Genomic DNA, 16525 nt, shown 5'->3' on the forward strand with positions numbered 1-16525 from the left:
CCTAATCTTATATTGCTTTTCTTTTTGTATATTTTGAATATAATTACGCTTTACAATATGGGTTTTACTACATTAGTTAACATGAACTAACAATGAAAAATACTTCTACAGCATGTATTAATCTTAATTTCAGCATTTATTAATATATTATTAAAATCAATGTCAACATGAACTAACAGTTGATTTTTATTAACTAACATTAACAAAGATTAACAACTGAGACCTTATAGTAAAAATGTACCATAAAAGTTAATATAGCATGAAATACCACCATGTTAGTATCATAAAATGGTGCTTTTAGCCTGAAAAGTGCCTATTACTGAACCTCCATAATGCACAGCCACAAACAGTGAGTCAGATTACTGGAATCCCTGAACATTTCTGCTTGTTTGTTCACTTTCTTTCAGATGCTATAGTGTTTTGTGAGTTTTGCTGACATCATCATCTTGTTTGATTTATTATCCCCGTGCTGATCTCTGCGTTTCGCTCTTTCAGCTGTTCTGTGTGTCTCTCTCACATGTTTCATGAGCTGTGTGGCGTTCTGGGTCTCACGCTTTCGTAATCTTTCTCTCCTCCTTCGGTTCTTCAGTCCTTCTTCACTACTCGGGCAGCAGCAGCAGTTCTTCGGGAACATTTGACTCTATCATCCTCTCTCTTTCTCGCTGTAGAGCACTAGACAGTCTATGAGATCTTTCCTGACACTGATTATAGGGTGGTTTTCACAAGTACAGTCATCGCAAACTCCCGGAACTATCACTTCAGTCCAGAAGAGCATGTTGAGGTTACAGAGAGGACGGTGTTTTTAAAAGAGAAGAAACTGTGAATGAAAGGAGAAAGGAAATAAGACGCATCAGTGGGGTTCTATATAGAACCCTAGGGTTCTTGACTCGATTATAAAGAGCCCTTTATGCCAAAAAGGTCTTAAATGTTTGCATAATACTTTTAAAGTTTGATTTATTTCCATTTTTCTCCTGTGATGAATTATGTTTAATGTTTAAAATTTTATTAAAATTAAACCAAAATGAATTAATTCAAACTAAATTCATTAAACGATCCCATGATGGGAACCACTGAAAGGTTCTTTATATGAAGTGCCTGAAAGAAACTTTTAAGGTTCCATATGGAATTTACAGATTTTTATCATGGGAATAGGGTAGATTCAGTCTTTTTAAAATCAGATGAAGTTGTATGTTATTACGTCTCTGATACGATCTCTAATATTTCTTCTGAATCTCACTGCCTTTTAAAGGTTTGGGGTCAGTAAGGTTTCTTTTTTTTTTAAAGACATATTTTTATTCAGCAAGGATGCATTAAATTGATCAAAAGGGGCAGTAAAGATTTTATAATGTTACAAACAATCATAAATATATGCTGTTTGAACTTTATAATTCATTAAATCATCAATGTTCGGAATTCTATTCGGAATCCTGAGTTTCCACAAAAAAAAACATTTTCAACATTGATAATAATCAGAAATGTTTCATGAGCAGCAAATCATCATATTAGAATGATTTCCGAAGGATCATGTGACACTGAAGGACTGGAGTAATGATGCTGAAAATTCAGCTTTGATTACAGGAATAAATTAAATTTTTACTAAATATTACCATAGAAAATTCCTGCATTTTTTATCAAATTAATGCAGCCATGGTGAGCAGAAGAGACTTCTTTCAAAAACATCTTACCGACCCCAAACATTTAAACAGTGATGTTGCTCCGTCTGTTTCTCCTCATTACATCCCAGAATTCTCAGCTCCATGTCTGTCTCCAAGTTTCATAATAATTTGACAGCACCATGCCATTACTTATACAGTTTTCTGGGGTTTTATAGCAAACATCTCATAAAAGCTCCATGAAAACACTAATAATTGAAATATTAACTTTTTTCCTGTCTTTCTTTCCTTCTTTTCTTTCTTCAGGTGCAGTCACGATGCAGCAGCAAAGAAAATATCTTACGAGCAAGTAGGTCTAAAATTATCTTGTGTTTCTTCTGCATGTGATTTTAAAATACTAAAAAAAGTATTTTGCAGTTAAAGCCTGCTTTTCCATTACTTTTTCCAGTGTTTTAGTCGTCTAGCCTGATAAATATGCCAATGTTTTGTATCAGCAGTTAATTTGCTCGATTAGCATCACAAGACAGACTTCTGAAAGTATAATGTCTGGTGCATAGTTTTTTCTTTATGCGTGAACAAATGATAATACTGGGACTAAACAGAAAACAAGAGATAATCTAAAATCTAAAATAATCTAAAACACCTCATTTTTTTCAGTGTAGGCCTACATTATAAAACAGTATACAATAATAATATCATATTCAGTGTTTATAATTATATTTATTAAAAATGACAGGCTATTTGCATTTAGATAGATTAAATAGATTAGATTAAATAGACACTGTAAATAGTATGTAAAAGAAACATTTTCACACATTTTCAGTGTTTTCTTTGTGTTATTTATTCTAATTTCTGCATCAGTACACCCTCTTTATCTAGATATCAGCATCAGACACTAGAAACCCCCATCAGTTGAGCATTATTTGTGTATATACAGTACGACGTGTTTAGGATTGCGTGTGTATTTGTAGGTCATAGTGCGGTGGACATCACCAAAGTGGCTCGGAGACACCGTATGTCTCCATTTCCTCTCACCTCTATGGATAAAGCCTTCATCACTGTGCTGGAGATGACCGCAGTTCTGGGCACTGAGATTATTAACTACAGAGGTACACACACACACACACACACACACCAGTGTTTCAGACCATCAGCTCGGGTTGTTGAGATGGATTTATGTATTTATCCTAACAAAAACAAATATACCAAAAAGCACCTCCATGGTGTTATACTATCTGGTCACTTTACCAAGGTGCACCAAAGTATCTTTTGTGAGTAATCTTTTTTTCTCTGATCACTTTTTTCGTGATTTTTTTTAAACATGTTATTTAGCTGTTGAATGTGAATCTTACAGTATGTGACGTATATCATATCAGTGTGTGTTAATCTGCTGTGATATTGATCCTTCTGTAATCTGATGAATCATCTGATCATCTAATCTTCAAACCATGTGTGTGTGTGTGTGTGTGTGTGTGTGTGTGTGTGTGTGTGTGTGTGTGTGTGTGTGTGTGTGTGTGTGTGTGTGTGTGTGTGTGTGTGTGTGTGTGTGTGTGTGTGTGTGTTATATGATATTATATTATAATATATTACATTACATTACATTATATTATATTATAATATATTATACCGTGTCCTGAGATGGTCTCAGTTCAGATCTCTTCACAAAGCGTTTAGAGAGAGATTAGTTGCTACACTTAAAAAAAAAAAAAACAACAACACTAGAAACTTTAACTGTAAAAATGCTACAAGTAAAAACCATTTAATTGGTTAACAGCAAGTTCCCTTACTATATATGGTGGAAAAACTATAATAGATATATTTTAAGTAATTTTACAGTAAAATGCTGTTAAACGTGCAGACTTTGGAAGTAAAAATAAAGTCATCTTAAAATTTAGATTAAAATAACAAACTGATATTCCCACAATTCCCTGCGTGACACTTTACATTTGATGGTATTTTTATGAAAGCTATTTGGCTCTCTGAAAAACTGATTGGTTAATTGTGTATTTGATTCTGCAATCAAATATTATGTTAGAAGGACGTAAAAATGAATAATTGACAGTTTTCCCATGCAGGATAAATGATTTTCCTGCATTGCTGAGCTAATTTCATTATCTCTCTAATTTCGTGTTTCCATCTGGTCGATTAGTATCACAAGACAGACTTTTGACGGCATAAAGTCTGGTGCGAAATTTGTTTCTATCTGTGAACAAATTAACATAATGGGACAAAATAGAAATCAAGAGAAGCCAGCATCTAAAATCTACAATCTAAATGTAAGGGGTCATATAATGGTACATGCACTTTTACAAGTTGATTGTACTGAAATGTGTGTTGGCAGTGCCTGTACACAACCATCATATAATGATAAAAATCCATCCAGTGTTTTTGTTTTAATCTCCCCTGCCTCAAATTGAGCCGTTCGATCTTGTGACGTCACTAGATCGGACGCCCCTCCCACGGTTGATAATTGACAGCAGCGTTTTAACACAGACCCGCCCTGAGCGAGCTGTCATCGTAGTCCGCCATTGTTGATACGCTGGAGCAGAATGGCGTCTAAGCGATTGTGTTGTTCTGTTCTTGGGTGCAATAACAAACACAGAAATCATTTTGATGTTCCTAAACTCGAACCGCTGAAGACGCTGTAGCTGAGTTTTATTTTTGAAGGGAATATTCCCCACCATAAACGTAAATGCATTCATGTTTGCGCTAATCATTTCTCACCAGACTGCTTTTTAAACAAGGGTCAGTATAAAGCTGGTTTTGCTAAGAAGCTGCTCCTGAAAACAGAATCGGTACCAACTATTCGTGTTCCTGCTGCACCTCCTGAAGAAGTGAGTGTATGTTTTATTAGCCTTTAAATATTAATCTTTGCAAATCGCTTGCACGCTTCACGATGAATGCGGCTAATGTTTACACTCAGGGTTTATTACGGCATGTTTTCTATGTAACGTTACAACGTTCTCAATATAATTCATAATCCCACGTTTATAATGAACAACGGTTATGGTTAATGTGTTATTAAAAACTGTGTACGCAGGTGTACGTTACGTGACATTACGTTAACCAACCATTCAGAAACGTCCTGTTCGAGCCTTAATTGTCTAAATTCTTCGGGGCCGTCATCTTGTTCCGGGTCCGACTCCGGTTCAAATTGATACGGTTGCACAGATGTGTCCTCAGAGACTCCCGCTGACATTCTTTCTCCAAAATATACCCTCAACTGTTGTCAAGGGAAGACTGCACGTGCGTGGTGTCAAAACGCCCCACAGAACAGAGGGGCGGAGTGAGCAAAGCTCATCAAAGTTTTCATTTACACCCTAAAGATTCATGTTAACTTGTAAAAAAATGGCATTATATGACCCCTTTAAAAGACCTGTTATGCATGCATATTATTTGCAGATACACACACTTAATCTTCCTCTCTGTGTTGTTCTTGTAGACGGCATGGGTCGAGTTCTAGCTCAGGACGTTTATGCCAAAGACAACCTGCCTCCATTCCCCGCCTCTGTTAAAGATGGCTACGCTGTAAGAGGTGAGATGACACATGATAGTCTGACAGTCCTGGTTAACTCGCGCTCTAGTGCTCGCGTCAGGACTGCATATCGAAAGCATTACTCACGTCTACTAGAGACGTCTACTAGAAGAATGTCAAATGCTTCATTCATTTCTCATGGACTTTGTGCTGCGTGGGATTTTCCCTCTTATATATGTCTTAACGAGAACTTTTTTGCGTTAATTGCATATTTATGAGCTCATGAGGGAAGTTACTGACGGTCTATAAACACATTTGTCTGTTGGGTTGAACTCGAGGTACGACACGTTATGGCTGCTTTCTGGCTCTTTGCAGCATTAATATCATATTCCACTGTAAAATCAATACTGACCACATTTAGTTTCTTTATACCCATTCCTGGTCTTATTGTGCATGTTTATTAAGGGCTGCACGATACTGGAAAAAACTGACATTGATATATTTAGTTTTTCTGTTATTATATATTGCGATATGGAAACTGTTTCAACAGATGACTTGAAGTTGGAGAGTGAAACTGCATAGAAAATATTAAACAAATTACAAGCATTAGATTAATGAAATGAGATACAAATGAAATGTTTTTCTGGTAAGTCTAACAGTATTCAGGTACAGAATTTCAATAATCATATGTAAAATAACATTGCGTAGACTTCACTGTGTAAAGGCCACCCATCAGCCCAACAATGTTTTTTCAACGCTCCAGATAAGTTCACCTAATTTATTAGAATTTAGTTTCAATATTACTTAATCTGACTCCAATTTCAAACGATTATCGAATTTAGATTGTGTTTCTTAATAGAAAATAATCATAAATATTGATTATGACTTAATTTAGATCTTTGATTATTCTGAGTGTCCCATACTTTCAATTATTCGTTCATTAAAGGACCCCGGTATCGCTTAGACTTAGACTTAGAAAACTTTAATGTCCCCGAGAGGCAATTTGTTGTACAGTACAGGCATATTGACACATAATCCAACAAATCCAACAAAAACAACACAAACATTGTCCACATGCACAATATCAAAGAATAGGATTCTTCTAAGTGTTCAATCTTTCTTGTGTCCATTGACTACAATGAAATTAAGACCAGTTTACCAATCGCACTAAGACATTTAAAATGATACCAAACATAAAAGGGAAACAACAATTGATTCAAAAGATACATAATATGTTGTATGTCGATCTTCTTAAGCCCTATTCGCTCGGGATAAGTATTACCTGGTGACCTCTAGTCATTTGTAATAATTGTGGAGGTTGTCTGTGATCTTAATCCCGTGCGAATCGGCCATGTCTGTAATTTGTAAAGTAAAAATTCCCCCGCAAATGACCTACCATATTTCTCCAAACACCGAGGTCCTGTGATAATATCAGTCCCGTGTGAATCGGCATCGCTGTGATTTGGCGGGGTCGTATATAGTTTTTTCAAGGTTTTTGTTTCCAGTGCGCTTTTTTATCCATCTTTCGCGATGAATGGAGGCTGCGTGGGAGTGTTTTGATAGTATTTGGGTGCTGGGTCATAACGCTAGACACCATACAACTATACAATTTGCTTTACTATACGCTTATCCCGTGCGAATGCGCCACACGAAATCCAGATGTGGGGGGTAATTTCTAATTCACACGAGGTCCCCAGATAATACTAATCCTATGCGAATAGGGCTTTAGTGAACTTTTAGTGACTTGAATCAGGGGGAAAGGAAGGAGGGAGAGGGGGTGCACAGATAAGGAAGGAGAAAAGTTTGGACAAGACTATGTCCTGTGCTCTTTCTTTAAGGTCTTCTCTCCAGGGTGCGTTTTATTGCTTTATTACAGGGTGAGTTTTATCTCAGCTTTTGTCTTAGCAGGAAAATCAAATCTTACAACTGTATAAATTGTGTAATTAATCTTTGTTAAAACTACAAAAGGGATTTTCTTTTTGTATTTTGTTATTTGATTAACATTAATGACACAGATAGCAGCAGGTATATTAGGCTACTGTCACTTTAAGAGCTAATGCACGGATCCAATATAATGATACACATCCATTTTCTTTTTCAATTGTTTACGTTCACGTAAGCCAAATATCACTGGGTTTATGAGGATATTCGATGAGAAGGGTATTTTAACATTATTCTGCATTTATGTGTCCTTTCAAGCACAAATAGAGGCGGAAGAGAACGTAATTTGGTGTTCAATTTCCGAAATTACTTCTCTTTTGTGTCTTTGTGCGCTTGAATGGCTTAAAGGAATAGTTCACTTCAAAATGAAAATTCTGTCATCATTTACTGTATGAATAAACCTGTATGAATTTTTTTTCTTCTGCTGAATACAAAGGAAGATATTTTGAAGAATGTCAGTAACCAGACAGTTGATGGATCCCATAGTAGGGAAAAAAATGCTATAGAAGTAAATGGCTACCGTCAACTGTCTGGTTACCGACATTCTTCGAAATATCATCTTTCGTGTTCAACAGAAGAAAGAAATTCATAGAGATTTGAAACAACTTGAGGGTCAATAAATGATGACAGGCTTTTCATTTTAAAGTGAACTATTCCTTTAAGGTTTCATATAGATCTTTTCTTCTAAGAGTGTATGGTGTTATATATACAGTATATGTCTCTGTCCTGACAGCTGCTGATGGTCCTGGTGACAGATTTATTATCGGCGAGTCTCAGGCCGGAGAGCAGGTGAGAAAACGTGTCGAATGTAAGATACCATTTGAGAAATCCACCTTCAGATATGAACTGCTGTAACGTGTGTTTCCAGCCCACACACACCGTGATGCCGGGTCAGGTGATGCGGGTGACGACAGGCGCTCCTATTCCCTGCGGAGCAGATGCTGTGGTTCAAGTAGAAGACACTGAACTCCTGAGAGAGTCTGAAGACGTGAGTTACTGCTGTTTGATTCTTTTATAAACTATGAATACATCGTTTAAGCATTTTCATTTATTTATATACACTTCCATTCAAGGTTTGGAGTCGGTTAGATTTTTTAATGTTTGAAAGAAGTCTCTTCTGCTCACCAAGGCTGCATTAATTTGATCAAAAATACTGTAAAAAATAATGAAATATTATTACAATTTTAAATAACTGTTTTCTATGTGAATATATTGTGAAATGTAATTTATTCCTGTGATCGAATCAAAATTTTCAGCATCATTACTCCAGTCTTCGGTGTCACATGATCCTTCAGAAATCAGTATAATATGCAGCTTAAGAAACATTTCTGATTATTATCAATGTTGAAAAAAGTTTTGCTGCTTCATATTTTTGTGGAAACCGTACTACTTGTGTATGTAATATCTACACAAAATTTGCTGAAATTAAATACACTTATTTTCAACACAAAATCTTCCAAAATTATTCGAAAAGTCTGTGGTAATTAATTTGTCAAGTAGACATAGTTATCCACTAATAATCTGAAAATATTTCAGTGTACCAATAATTTACCTCGGCTGTCAATTATTTATTATGTCTTTAAGAGTTTTTTTGTATCTTCCTGGGTTATTATTATATTTTTATATTAGTATATTATTATTATTATTATTATTATTATTATATTAACTTTTTGTTACTTGAAATAAAATAAACGTCATCTGAAATTCCCAATAACTATATAGACATATATATATATTTATTTATTTATTTTATGTATATAAAAAAAATATCAAATTACTAAAACTTTAACTGAAATTAAAATGAAATTGGAAAATATTCAAATAAAATCGAATTCCAAATTTGAATAAGTATAATACTGAAAGTGAAAGTGACACGTGATGGCCAAGTATGGTAACCCATACTTGGAATTTGACCTCTGCATTTAACCCATCCAAGTAAGTGCACACACATTAGGAGCAGAGTAGTGAGTAGTGAAGACACACACACTGCAAACGTGGATACACACACCCGGAGCAGCGGGCAGTCTTGAGTGGCGCCCGGGGAGCGATTGGGGGTTAGGTGCCTTGCTCAAGGACACCTCAGTCATATTCCTGCCGGTACTGGAATCGAACCAGCAACCTTTGGGTCACCAGTCCAACTCTGTTACCATTAGGCCCTGTTACCATTATCCCATAGTATCTCAAATAGGGCTGTCACGATGTTAGATTTTTCACACCACGGTTATTGTGGCCAAAATAATTCACGATATCGATATATCGCGATATCTATAGAATTTATTGGGGGGGGGGGGGGGGGGACGTAGTTATCAGTCAAATTAATTTTTACTTTGTTTATATAGTTTTTCTTTTTTACCCAACAAACATAAGGGTACAAACAAAAAAACAAGTGCAAATACAAAAATAAGATGGTTCTTAATAATCACCATTTATTAAATGTATGAACACAGAAACCCCCTGTTAACAGGTTAATGTCACGCTTCCCATTCCATGACTAATAAAATGAACGCAATGTATTCTCTGTAAAAATGCGTAATCCGCAGGGTGATGGACACGGCGATGGGTAAAAAGGTTGGTGGCTACACATTCTGCAGCGCCGCGTCGCGTGTAGGACAACTCGATGTATCGCACGCCGGACGCGCACTTTCTCGGTTTATTGCCAGCAGTATTCTTATGTTTAAGGACATTATGAAATTAAGATAATGTCTGTAGGCCTACTATGCTATGATTGTACAATTAAATACAATAGTTGCTGAGTCTGTGAGCTGAACACTTGACCTCAGAGCATCCATTAACTGAATGAATTGAGAATATCACCTGAGAATCCGATAACATCAGCAATTTTCATTCAAGCAGCTGATTTCTGTAAATTAATGTAAAACTAAATGTACATTGCAGTACGGGGTGAAGTCATTTACGATGATTTGCGACAAATATAATATAAATTTTATATAAAACTATGTAAATGGCGCTCTGTGTCGCGGCAGGATTTTGAACAAGAGCCGTTGCTGGGTGCCGCGGAGAGATGCCGAATGGCACAACCGGTGTGAAAAAGAGAAAATGAAGAGAATATGTGTTCGAATTTTAAAGACGTGGCCCTGCGCTTCTCATCCGGTGTGCCGCGCGACCCCCTTTAAAGTGCTGTTTTCTTTTGAGCCGAAGAACTCCCATTCAGGCGAGCTTACTTTTTTCGGGTGTGGACAGAGTGTTTCACTCTCTCGCTCAGACGACGTTCTCCTCAGAGTAGCTGCGCGGCCCGGGCTGCGTCTTCTTTGATAGGTGTCAGCGGGTGCAATACAGCTGAGACGTCAACCAGGTACTCGAGCTGGAGTATTTACGTGTCATGTTATCATAACAGTCCTATTCATTTTAAACATCGTGGTTATCGCCGATACCGGTATATCGCCACACTCTAAATTAACACGATGTCGATATTTCATGCTTTGAATATCACGATTATCGTCAACACTGGTATATTGCGACACCCCTAATCTCAAATATAGTAAAATAGCACTGTTCCCGTCTAAACTCATCCCTCAGGGCACAGAAGAGCTGGAGGTGCGGATTCTGGTTCAGGCTCGTCCAGGTCAGGACATCAGGTGAGCATCTGTGAGCGTTTCTCAGCGTGACTGTGTGTGTTTCATGTGTGTGTGACAGAGTGTGTTATCTTCTGCAGGCCCATCGGTCATGACATCAAGCGTGGCGAATGTGTGTTGTCCAAAGGAACTCACATGGGCCCGTCTGAGATCGGGCTTCTGGCCACAGTGGGCGTCACGGAGGTGGAGGTGCAGAAGTTTCCCGTCGTGGCTGTGATGTCTACTGGGAACGAGGTGACAGGACACACACACACTGCTCTTTACATCTCCATTGTTGCTTCTAGTCAGCAATGAGATCAAATGGGCAATTAAGTATCATTGTTCTTTTGATAATATATAGTCATAAGTATTAAATGCATTTAATTAATTAAAAATAAACCTAGCTAATTTTTAAATGTTTCAAAACCAAGGATCAAAACAGTATGACATATTAAAGCCTCGTTTGCTGAAATCTTTTGACTTGGTGAGTTTGATAGAAGCTCCGAACCACTGATTCAGAACAAAAGATTTGTAAATGTTTTCTTTGGAATCAATTTTTCCAAATTTTTTCCAACTGATGAATGATAAAATAAATAGCTGGGTTATTTAATTCAATTCAATTCAATTCAAATTTATTTGTATAGCGCTTTTCACAATACACATTGCCTCAAAGCAGCTTTACAGAAAGTGCATTTCGGAAAAGTCTATTTTCGGAAAGTGTTATTTACTCCACTAATATAGACCACTTGAAAGAGTGAATGAAAACGAGTGAGTGAATTCTGACACGGAGTGCGACGGAAGGGCTGCCGATTTTGCGTAGTGTGTGCTTGTTTTTTAATAATCATTCAAAACTTTGCAAACTGGCAGCTCCAGTAGTAATGAAAAGATTTATCTTGAAATCAGTCTTGGAAACTATGTACAAACCTTTAATAAACAATTAAAAAGGAATTTATACCTGTATGATTGTATTCGGTTTGGAAAATGGACTCAACATGACCCTAACAGTGCATTGTGGGTATTCTCTAGACGTTGAGCGTACATCGATATTACACTCGTTATTGCGGTGCATTGTGGGATTGAATGAGGGCACTCGATAATGTTCCCTTATAGTTACGGACACCAATAAAAATGGATGTTCCCTCAAATAGTTCCCCATTTTAGGGTATAGGAGGCGATATCTGACACAGCCCATGACAGCCAATCAGTATCCATCCTGCTTTAAAGAGTTCGAGCATTTAAAGCGGCAGATAACAAAACTGCAGTGCACACTTATAATAAACAGAACGACATCGTCTGCTGTTGTGGACACTATAATAGCTATTTTTATAGTTATCATGCTTGGTGTGTAAGGGCCTTTGTTGCAACTGTCTTTTCAGCTGCTGAACCCAGAGGACGATTTACACCCCGGTAAGATCCGAGACTCTAATCGCTCCACGCTGCTGGCCACCATTCAGGAGCACGGTTATCCGACCATCAACCTGGGCATTGTGGGAGACAAGTGAGCGTCTTTTACCCTATCATACAGACATATCAATAATCGTGTGCCAGATTTTAACTACATAGAAACTGAATTGATTTTACCTATCAATTCTTGATTAATAAAACATTTAAAACATGACACATACGTGTCAGGGGTGTATAGAAAAACATTTTGATGTCAGTTTTAAATTGTTTAAACAGGCATATTTTCCAACAATTTGACTTTATGAATATAATAATGAGCAAATATAATAATTAAATCAAATAATTGATTTATATCCGTCCAATGATATCACCGTCCAATGAGAAACAATGAGAAAAATTAAAACATCTTCCACATTAACTTTAAAATCCCCATGAAATCAAAGGTTTCGTTTTTTATCTGTAAGCTAGTGTGCTCCAAAACAATAACAAAATTTGCATTTAAAGGAGTCATAATGTGCAATTTTCACTTTTCCATGAGACTCAATGTATGTTATGATTGACTAACGATTATACATTGGCCGGGATGCCGATATTCAAAAGTGAAGCGTTTGTTTACCCCAGGGTTCTTAAACTAGCCAACGTGCACGCGCACTCAAATACGAGATTTCAATTTCTCCCCCGACTTGACGTCAAGACGGGGCCGGATATACCATATATGGACACCGCAGAGGAGGCCCGCCCTGCCCCTCTCCCCATCATATTCAGTCAAGAAAGATGCAGAAACGTAGTGCACACGTGAGTTGCTCTGTGGTTGACTGTCATAATCCACATTCTAATGTTTTTTCTTTACCCAAAACTGACCAAACTACAAGGGACAAGTGGATGAAATTTATTTTTAATGACGCTGTTCCAACAACCATCTCAACTTGCTCAACGTTAGGTGTCTGCGCTAAACATTTCACAAAAGAATCTTTTACAAATTTGGGGCAATATCAGGCGAAGTTGGCATCGAAGCTACGTTTGGAAAAAGCTGCCATTCCAACAATCAGGGACTTGTCTGAATTTGAAACGGTAAGACTGTGTTTTTATTAAAAAACTAAAAAACCACAACGTCAAAAAAGGCAAAAACAACACATTATAGCAAACATTAATCTCTATAACCACTGTAAGCTGAAAATAAAGTAGACTAGGCTACATCTCTGTTAATGTAATCTACATTAAATTAAAGCTAAACTTATGTGGGAGAAAATAGCAAAAAAACGTTTTAGCTCGTTACTGATGTTAATGTATGTCTCAGTCAAAAAAATTGTCTTTACCATTCAGAGACATGTTGATGTAGACGTCCTTCAATTGACTGTTGTTCCTCTTCCGTTTCCAGCTCTGGTTCAGAGTCTGGCTCAAACATATACGGTTGAATCCCGTAGGTCGCGGCCAGGTCGGGTTCATTAACAACTTGCGCCATGATCTCTTTTTGGAATGATATGCTGAAGTTACCTGCGGTGTCAAGCCCCCTCCTTCCTGCCACCAATCAACGCGCCCCTCATTTGCATTATTAAAATGACCGTCCACGACAGCCAAAACCTCGCATCAGATCTCGCGAGACAATAATGCATTCAGAAATAAGGGTCAAACGAGCTCTGTGTTTATTTTTTTCCAATTTTTCTTTTTTAGAAGGGCATGAAATGACTATAATAGAGCGTGGGTATCAAAGTTAATACTACATTATGACTCCTTTAAAAGATATAAGCATTAAAAACTTAGTCTCTCACTTCTGCAAAAATAGATACATGATTTTGATGACATCACTCCGCACATCAGCTTTTCATCCAATCAAATGCTCTCTAGTATCTGAAGCTCCGCCCCCTACATTATAAACTGAAGCTGCGGTAAAATCGGTCACTTGTTTACACATTTACTGTTTTCTACATGGTGAATGGCACATAGTGCACTATATAGGGGTTAGGGAACGATTCAGACAGTGTAAATGTGTTTTCCATTGGGGCGAATGAAGTCTGGTTTCATGTTAGTGTCACGAGTTCCGCCGCAGATCCGGTCCTGAGACACGAGACCCAGAGCGGATCATTTGATCGAGTCGCTGAAGACCAGAAAACGTATCGGATGCATTTGAATTCTGCACAGATTGCTGTATTTTAAAGTGATATGGAGGAGATTATGAGGAGAAACGGTTAGAGATTAGGAGGAAACTGCGGCTTTACTGAGTTCAACAGAACTGGATGAGCCGTGATATAAACAAAATGCTTTTGGCCATTTAAAAAAAGGGGAGGAGCTACTTGATATATCTCGCCCTGTCTTCCTGTTTCAGCGGAAATTACGTTAACGCATTGAATAATACTGCGCGTTTCAAGGCCTTTAAAAAAAAGTGCTGAGCTGAATTTTGGTGCCATCTAGTGGTCTAAAAGAGAATAAAGTCAATCTGCCTTTTACCCCGGTGCGCCCGTTGTACCCTATATTTATTTTTTGTTTTGTTTTGTTTTTTTGACATGTCATTTGTAATGGTAACTGTTACCTTGGCGTCCCACAGCCCTGACGACCTGTTGAATGCTCTGAATGAGGGAATCAGTCGTGCCGACGTCATCATTACCTCAGGGGGCGTGTCTATGGGGGAGAAGGTACAAGACGTTTATATGCTGTCTATTTTGTTGGTTGCTTTGTAAAGACAAAATCAACAGCTAAATGGTGTTTTTGTAATATTTGGTTTGATGATGTTCCAAATGCAGGAAATGTCCTTGTTAAAGGAAAAACTGCAATTTTAGGAAGATGCATGGAAAAGCATAACACGTCGTCCGATGATGTGCAGACTTTGAGTTTGATTTAGTAATCACTGCTTTATACTGACATCTAGTGGCTGGATGGTAGTAAGACCCGCTGACCCCTTCAGATGAGATGTATCTCACTGAGATTTTCACATCAAAGAGTTTTACACCTAAAGAAATGAGGTGCCTTGTACTTTACATAATTACAGATCTGTTTCAAATGATGTACACTCACATTAGATAAGAGAATACTGTGTTTCTACAATCAGAAAACTTTATTTGTCACACAGCAGTTATTTGCAATTAGTCCACTGCATCATTAAGATCATTTTAAATGGATGTTTTCACAGGATTACCTGAAACAGGTACTTGATATCGATCTTCATGCTCAGATACACTTTGGACGTGTCTTCATGAAACCAGGGTGAGTCTTTGAAGAAACGGGTGACATCTGCGTAGAGATTGTATAAGTGATGCAGATTCAGGGTGTTTTCACACTTAAATCCTCGTTAAATGAAACAAACACTTTAACTGGATGGAAGTTGAATAGAAAAACTCCAAGTAGACTTGGATGCCAGTCCGTTTATTTTATTTTTATTTTATTTTATTATATTTGTTTAGAAAAGTAATAGAATAATAGAAATTAATTAATAAATAATAGAAATTAATAAAATTAATTTTATTACTATCTACTTTGATATAAAAACTCCAAAAAGTAGACTTGGATGCCAGTCGGTTTAATCTATTTTATTTTTTTAATTACAAAAGTAATAGAATAATAGAAATAATAATTAATAGAAATTAATAGTAATATATTTTGTAAATATGTCGCAACTTCTTTATGTGCATTTTGCATATTGTGTAGTTCATGATAACAAAAATAGCTGTGCCATTATGGTTACCTGTAATGAGCAAAAATGCTTGTATGTTTGTTAATTTAACTGAAAATAAAGTCAAATAGAGAGTACTTTGTATTCACAATGCACATTTATAGGTGAACCCCATTTCACCACAGACTTAAGCAAACAGTATTCAGACCGTGTCTTCGCTTTGGAGCATTGATGGCGACCTCACGCAGCATAAATCTTGTGAACTGCTCTCAGCTTGAAATAAAGCCAGTGTGGAAACACCCTGATATTGAGTGTCAGACTGTGAGAATCAGTCCACGCGGGTTTTGAGCTCTGGTTTGTCTTCCGTTAGTCTCCCCACAACATTTGCCACTCTTGATATGGACGGGTCTCGAAAACTTATCTTTGCTCTGCCAGGTAGGGACGGTGAGAGAGTTTATTGGTGTATTTTTCAAAACACATACTAATTTATCACAGATTTCACTATTTTTTGTCTATTATGTTTCTTCAATGTAATGAGCACCGTCTCGTGCTTCACAGGTAATCCCGTGTCAGCGGTCGTAACATGTAACCTCTTCGTCATTCCTGCCTTGAGGAAGATGCAGGGAATCTTAGACCCGCGGCCCACAATAATAAAAGCCCGGGTAAGACCACCTCTGACAATAATAACAGAGGACTTTTACACACTGTAAAAAAAATCTAACAAATGTATATAAAAAAAAAAAAGTTATTTTGTTGACCTTGTTTAGATTCTCAAGTATTTGTCCCAACTTTCCAAATTGAGTTCTTTTAAATCTTTAAACAATGTTGTGCCAGTTCCCAGCATGCATTGCAGCTTGAAAAAATTATGTGGTAACTATTATTAAAAAAATTATCATTGCTTTGCATTTACTGGCTT

General features: G+C 37.1%; 2 protein-coding genes across 12 annotated transcripts in view; one reads left to right on the forward strand and one right to left on the reverse strand.

The window, feature by feature from the left end:
* gphnb (gephyrin b) overlaps positions 1-16525 on the forward strand; it is a 122134-nt gene that overhangs the window by 99314 nt on the left and 6295 nt on the right. For 6 of the 11 annotated variants that reach the window (XM_077219504.1, XM_077219507.1, XM_077219510.1 and 3 more), the window contains 12 exons: positions 1920-1962; positions 2585-2722; positions 5056-5148; positions 7763-7818; positions 7898-8017; positions 10567-10625; positions 10703-10856; positions 11978-12099; positions 14548-14635; positions 15130-15203; positions 15980-16044; positions 16168-16271. In XM_077219504.1, coding sequence (XP_077075619.1) covers positions 1920-1962; positions 2585-2722; positions 5056-5148; positions 7763-7818; positions 7898-8017; positions 10567-10625; positions 10703-10856; positions 11978-12099; positions 14548-14635; positions 15130-15203; positions 15980-16044; positions 16168-16271 — 1116 coding nt within the window. Of the gene's footprint in view, positions 1-1919; positions 1963-2584; positions 2723-5055; positions 5149-7762; positions 7819-7897; positions 8018-10566; positions 10626-10702; positions 10857-11977; positions 12100-14547; positions 14636-14868; positions 14963-15129; positions 15204-15979; positions 16054-16167; positions 16272-16525 lie in introns of those variants that run through there. The other 5 variants (XM_077219506.1, XM_077219503.1, XM_077219509.1 and 2 more) reach the window with 2 other exon arrangements.
* atp6v1d (ATPase H+ transporting V1 subunit D) overlaps positions 1-16525 on the reverse strand; it is a 159591-nt gene that overhangs the window by 69893 nt on the left and 73173 nt on the right. The gene's annotated exons all lie outside the window — the stretch shown is intronic.

This window comes from Siphateles boraxobius, unplaced genomic scaffold, assembly GCF_051911475.1.
Source record: "Siphateles boraxobius isolate OS27281-9 unplaced genomic scaffold, OSU_SipBor_1 8, whole genome shotgun sequence".
NCBI classification, from domain to species: domain Eukaryota; kingdom Metazoa; phylum Chordata; class Actinopteri; order Cypriniformes; family Leuciscidae; genus Siphateles; species Siphateles boraxobius.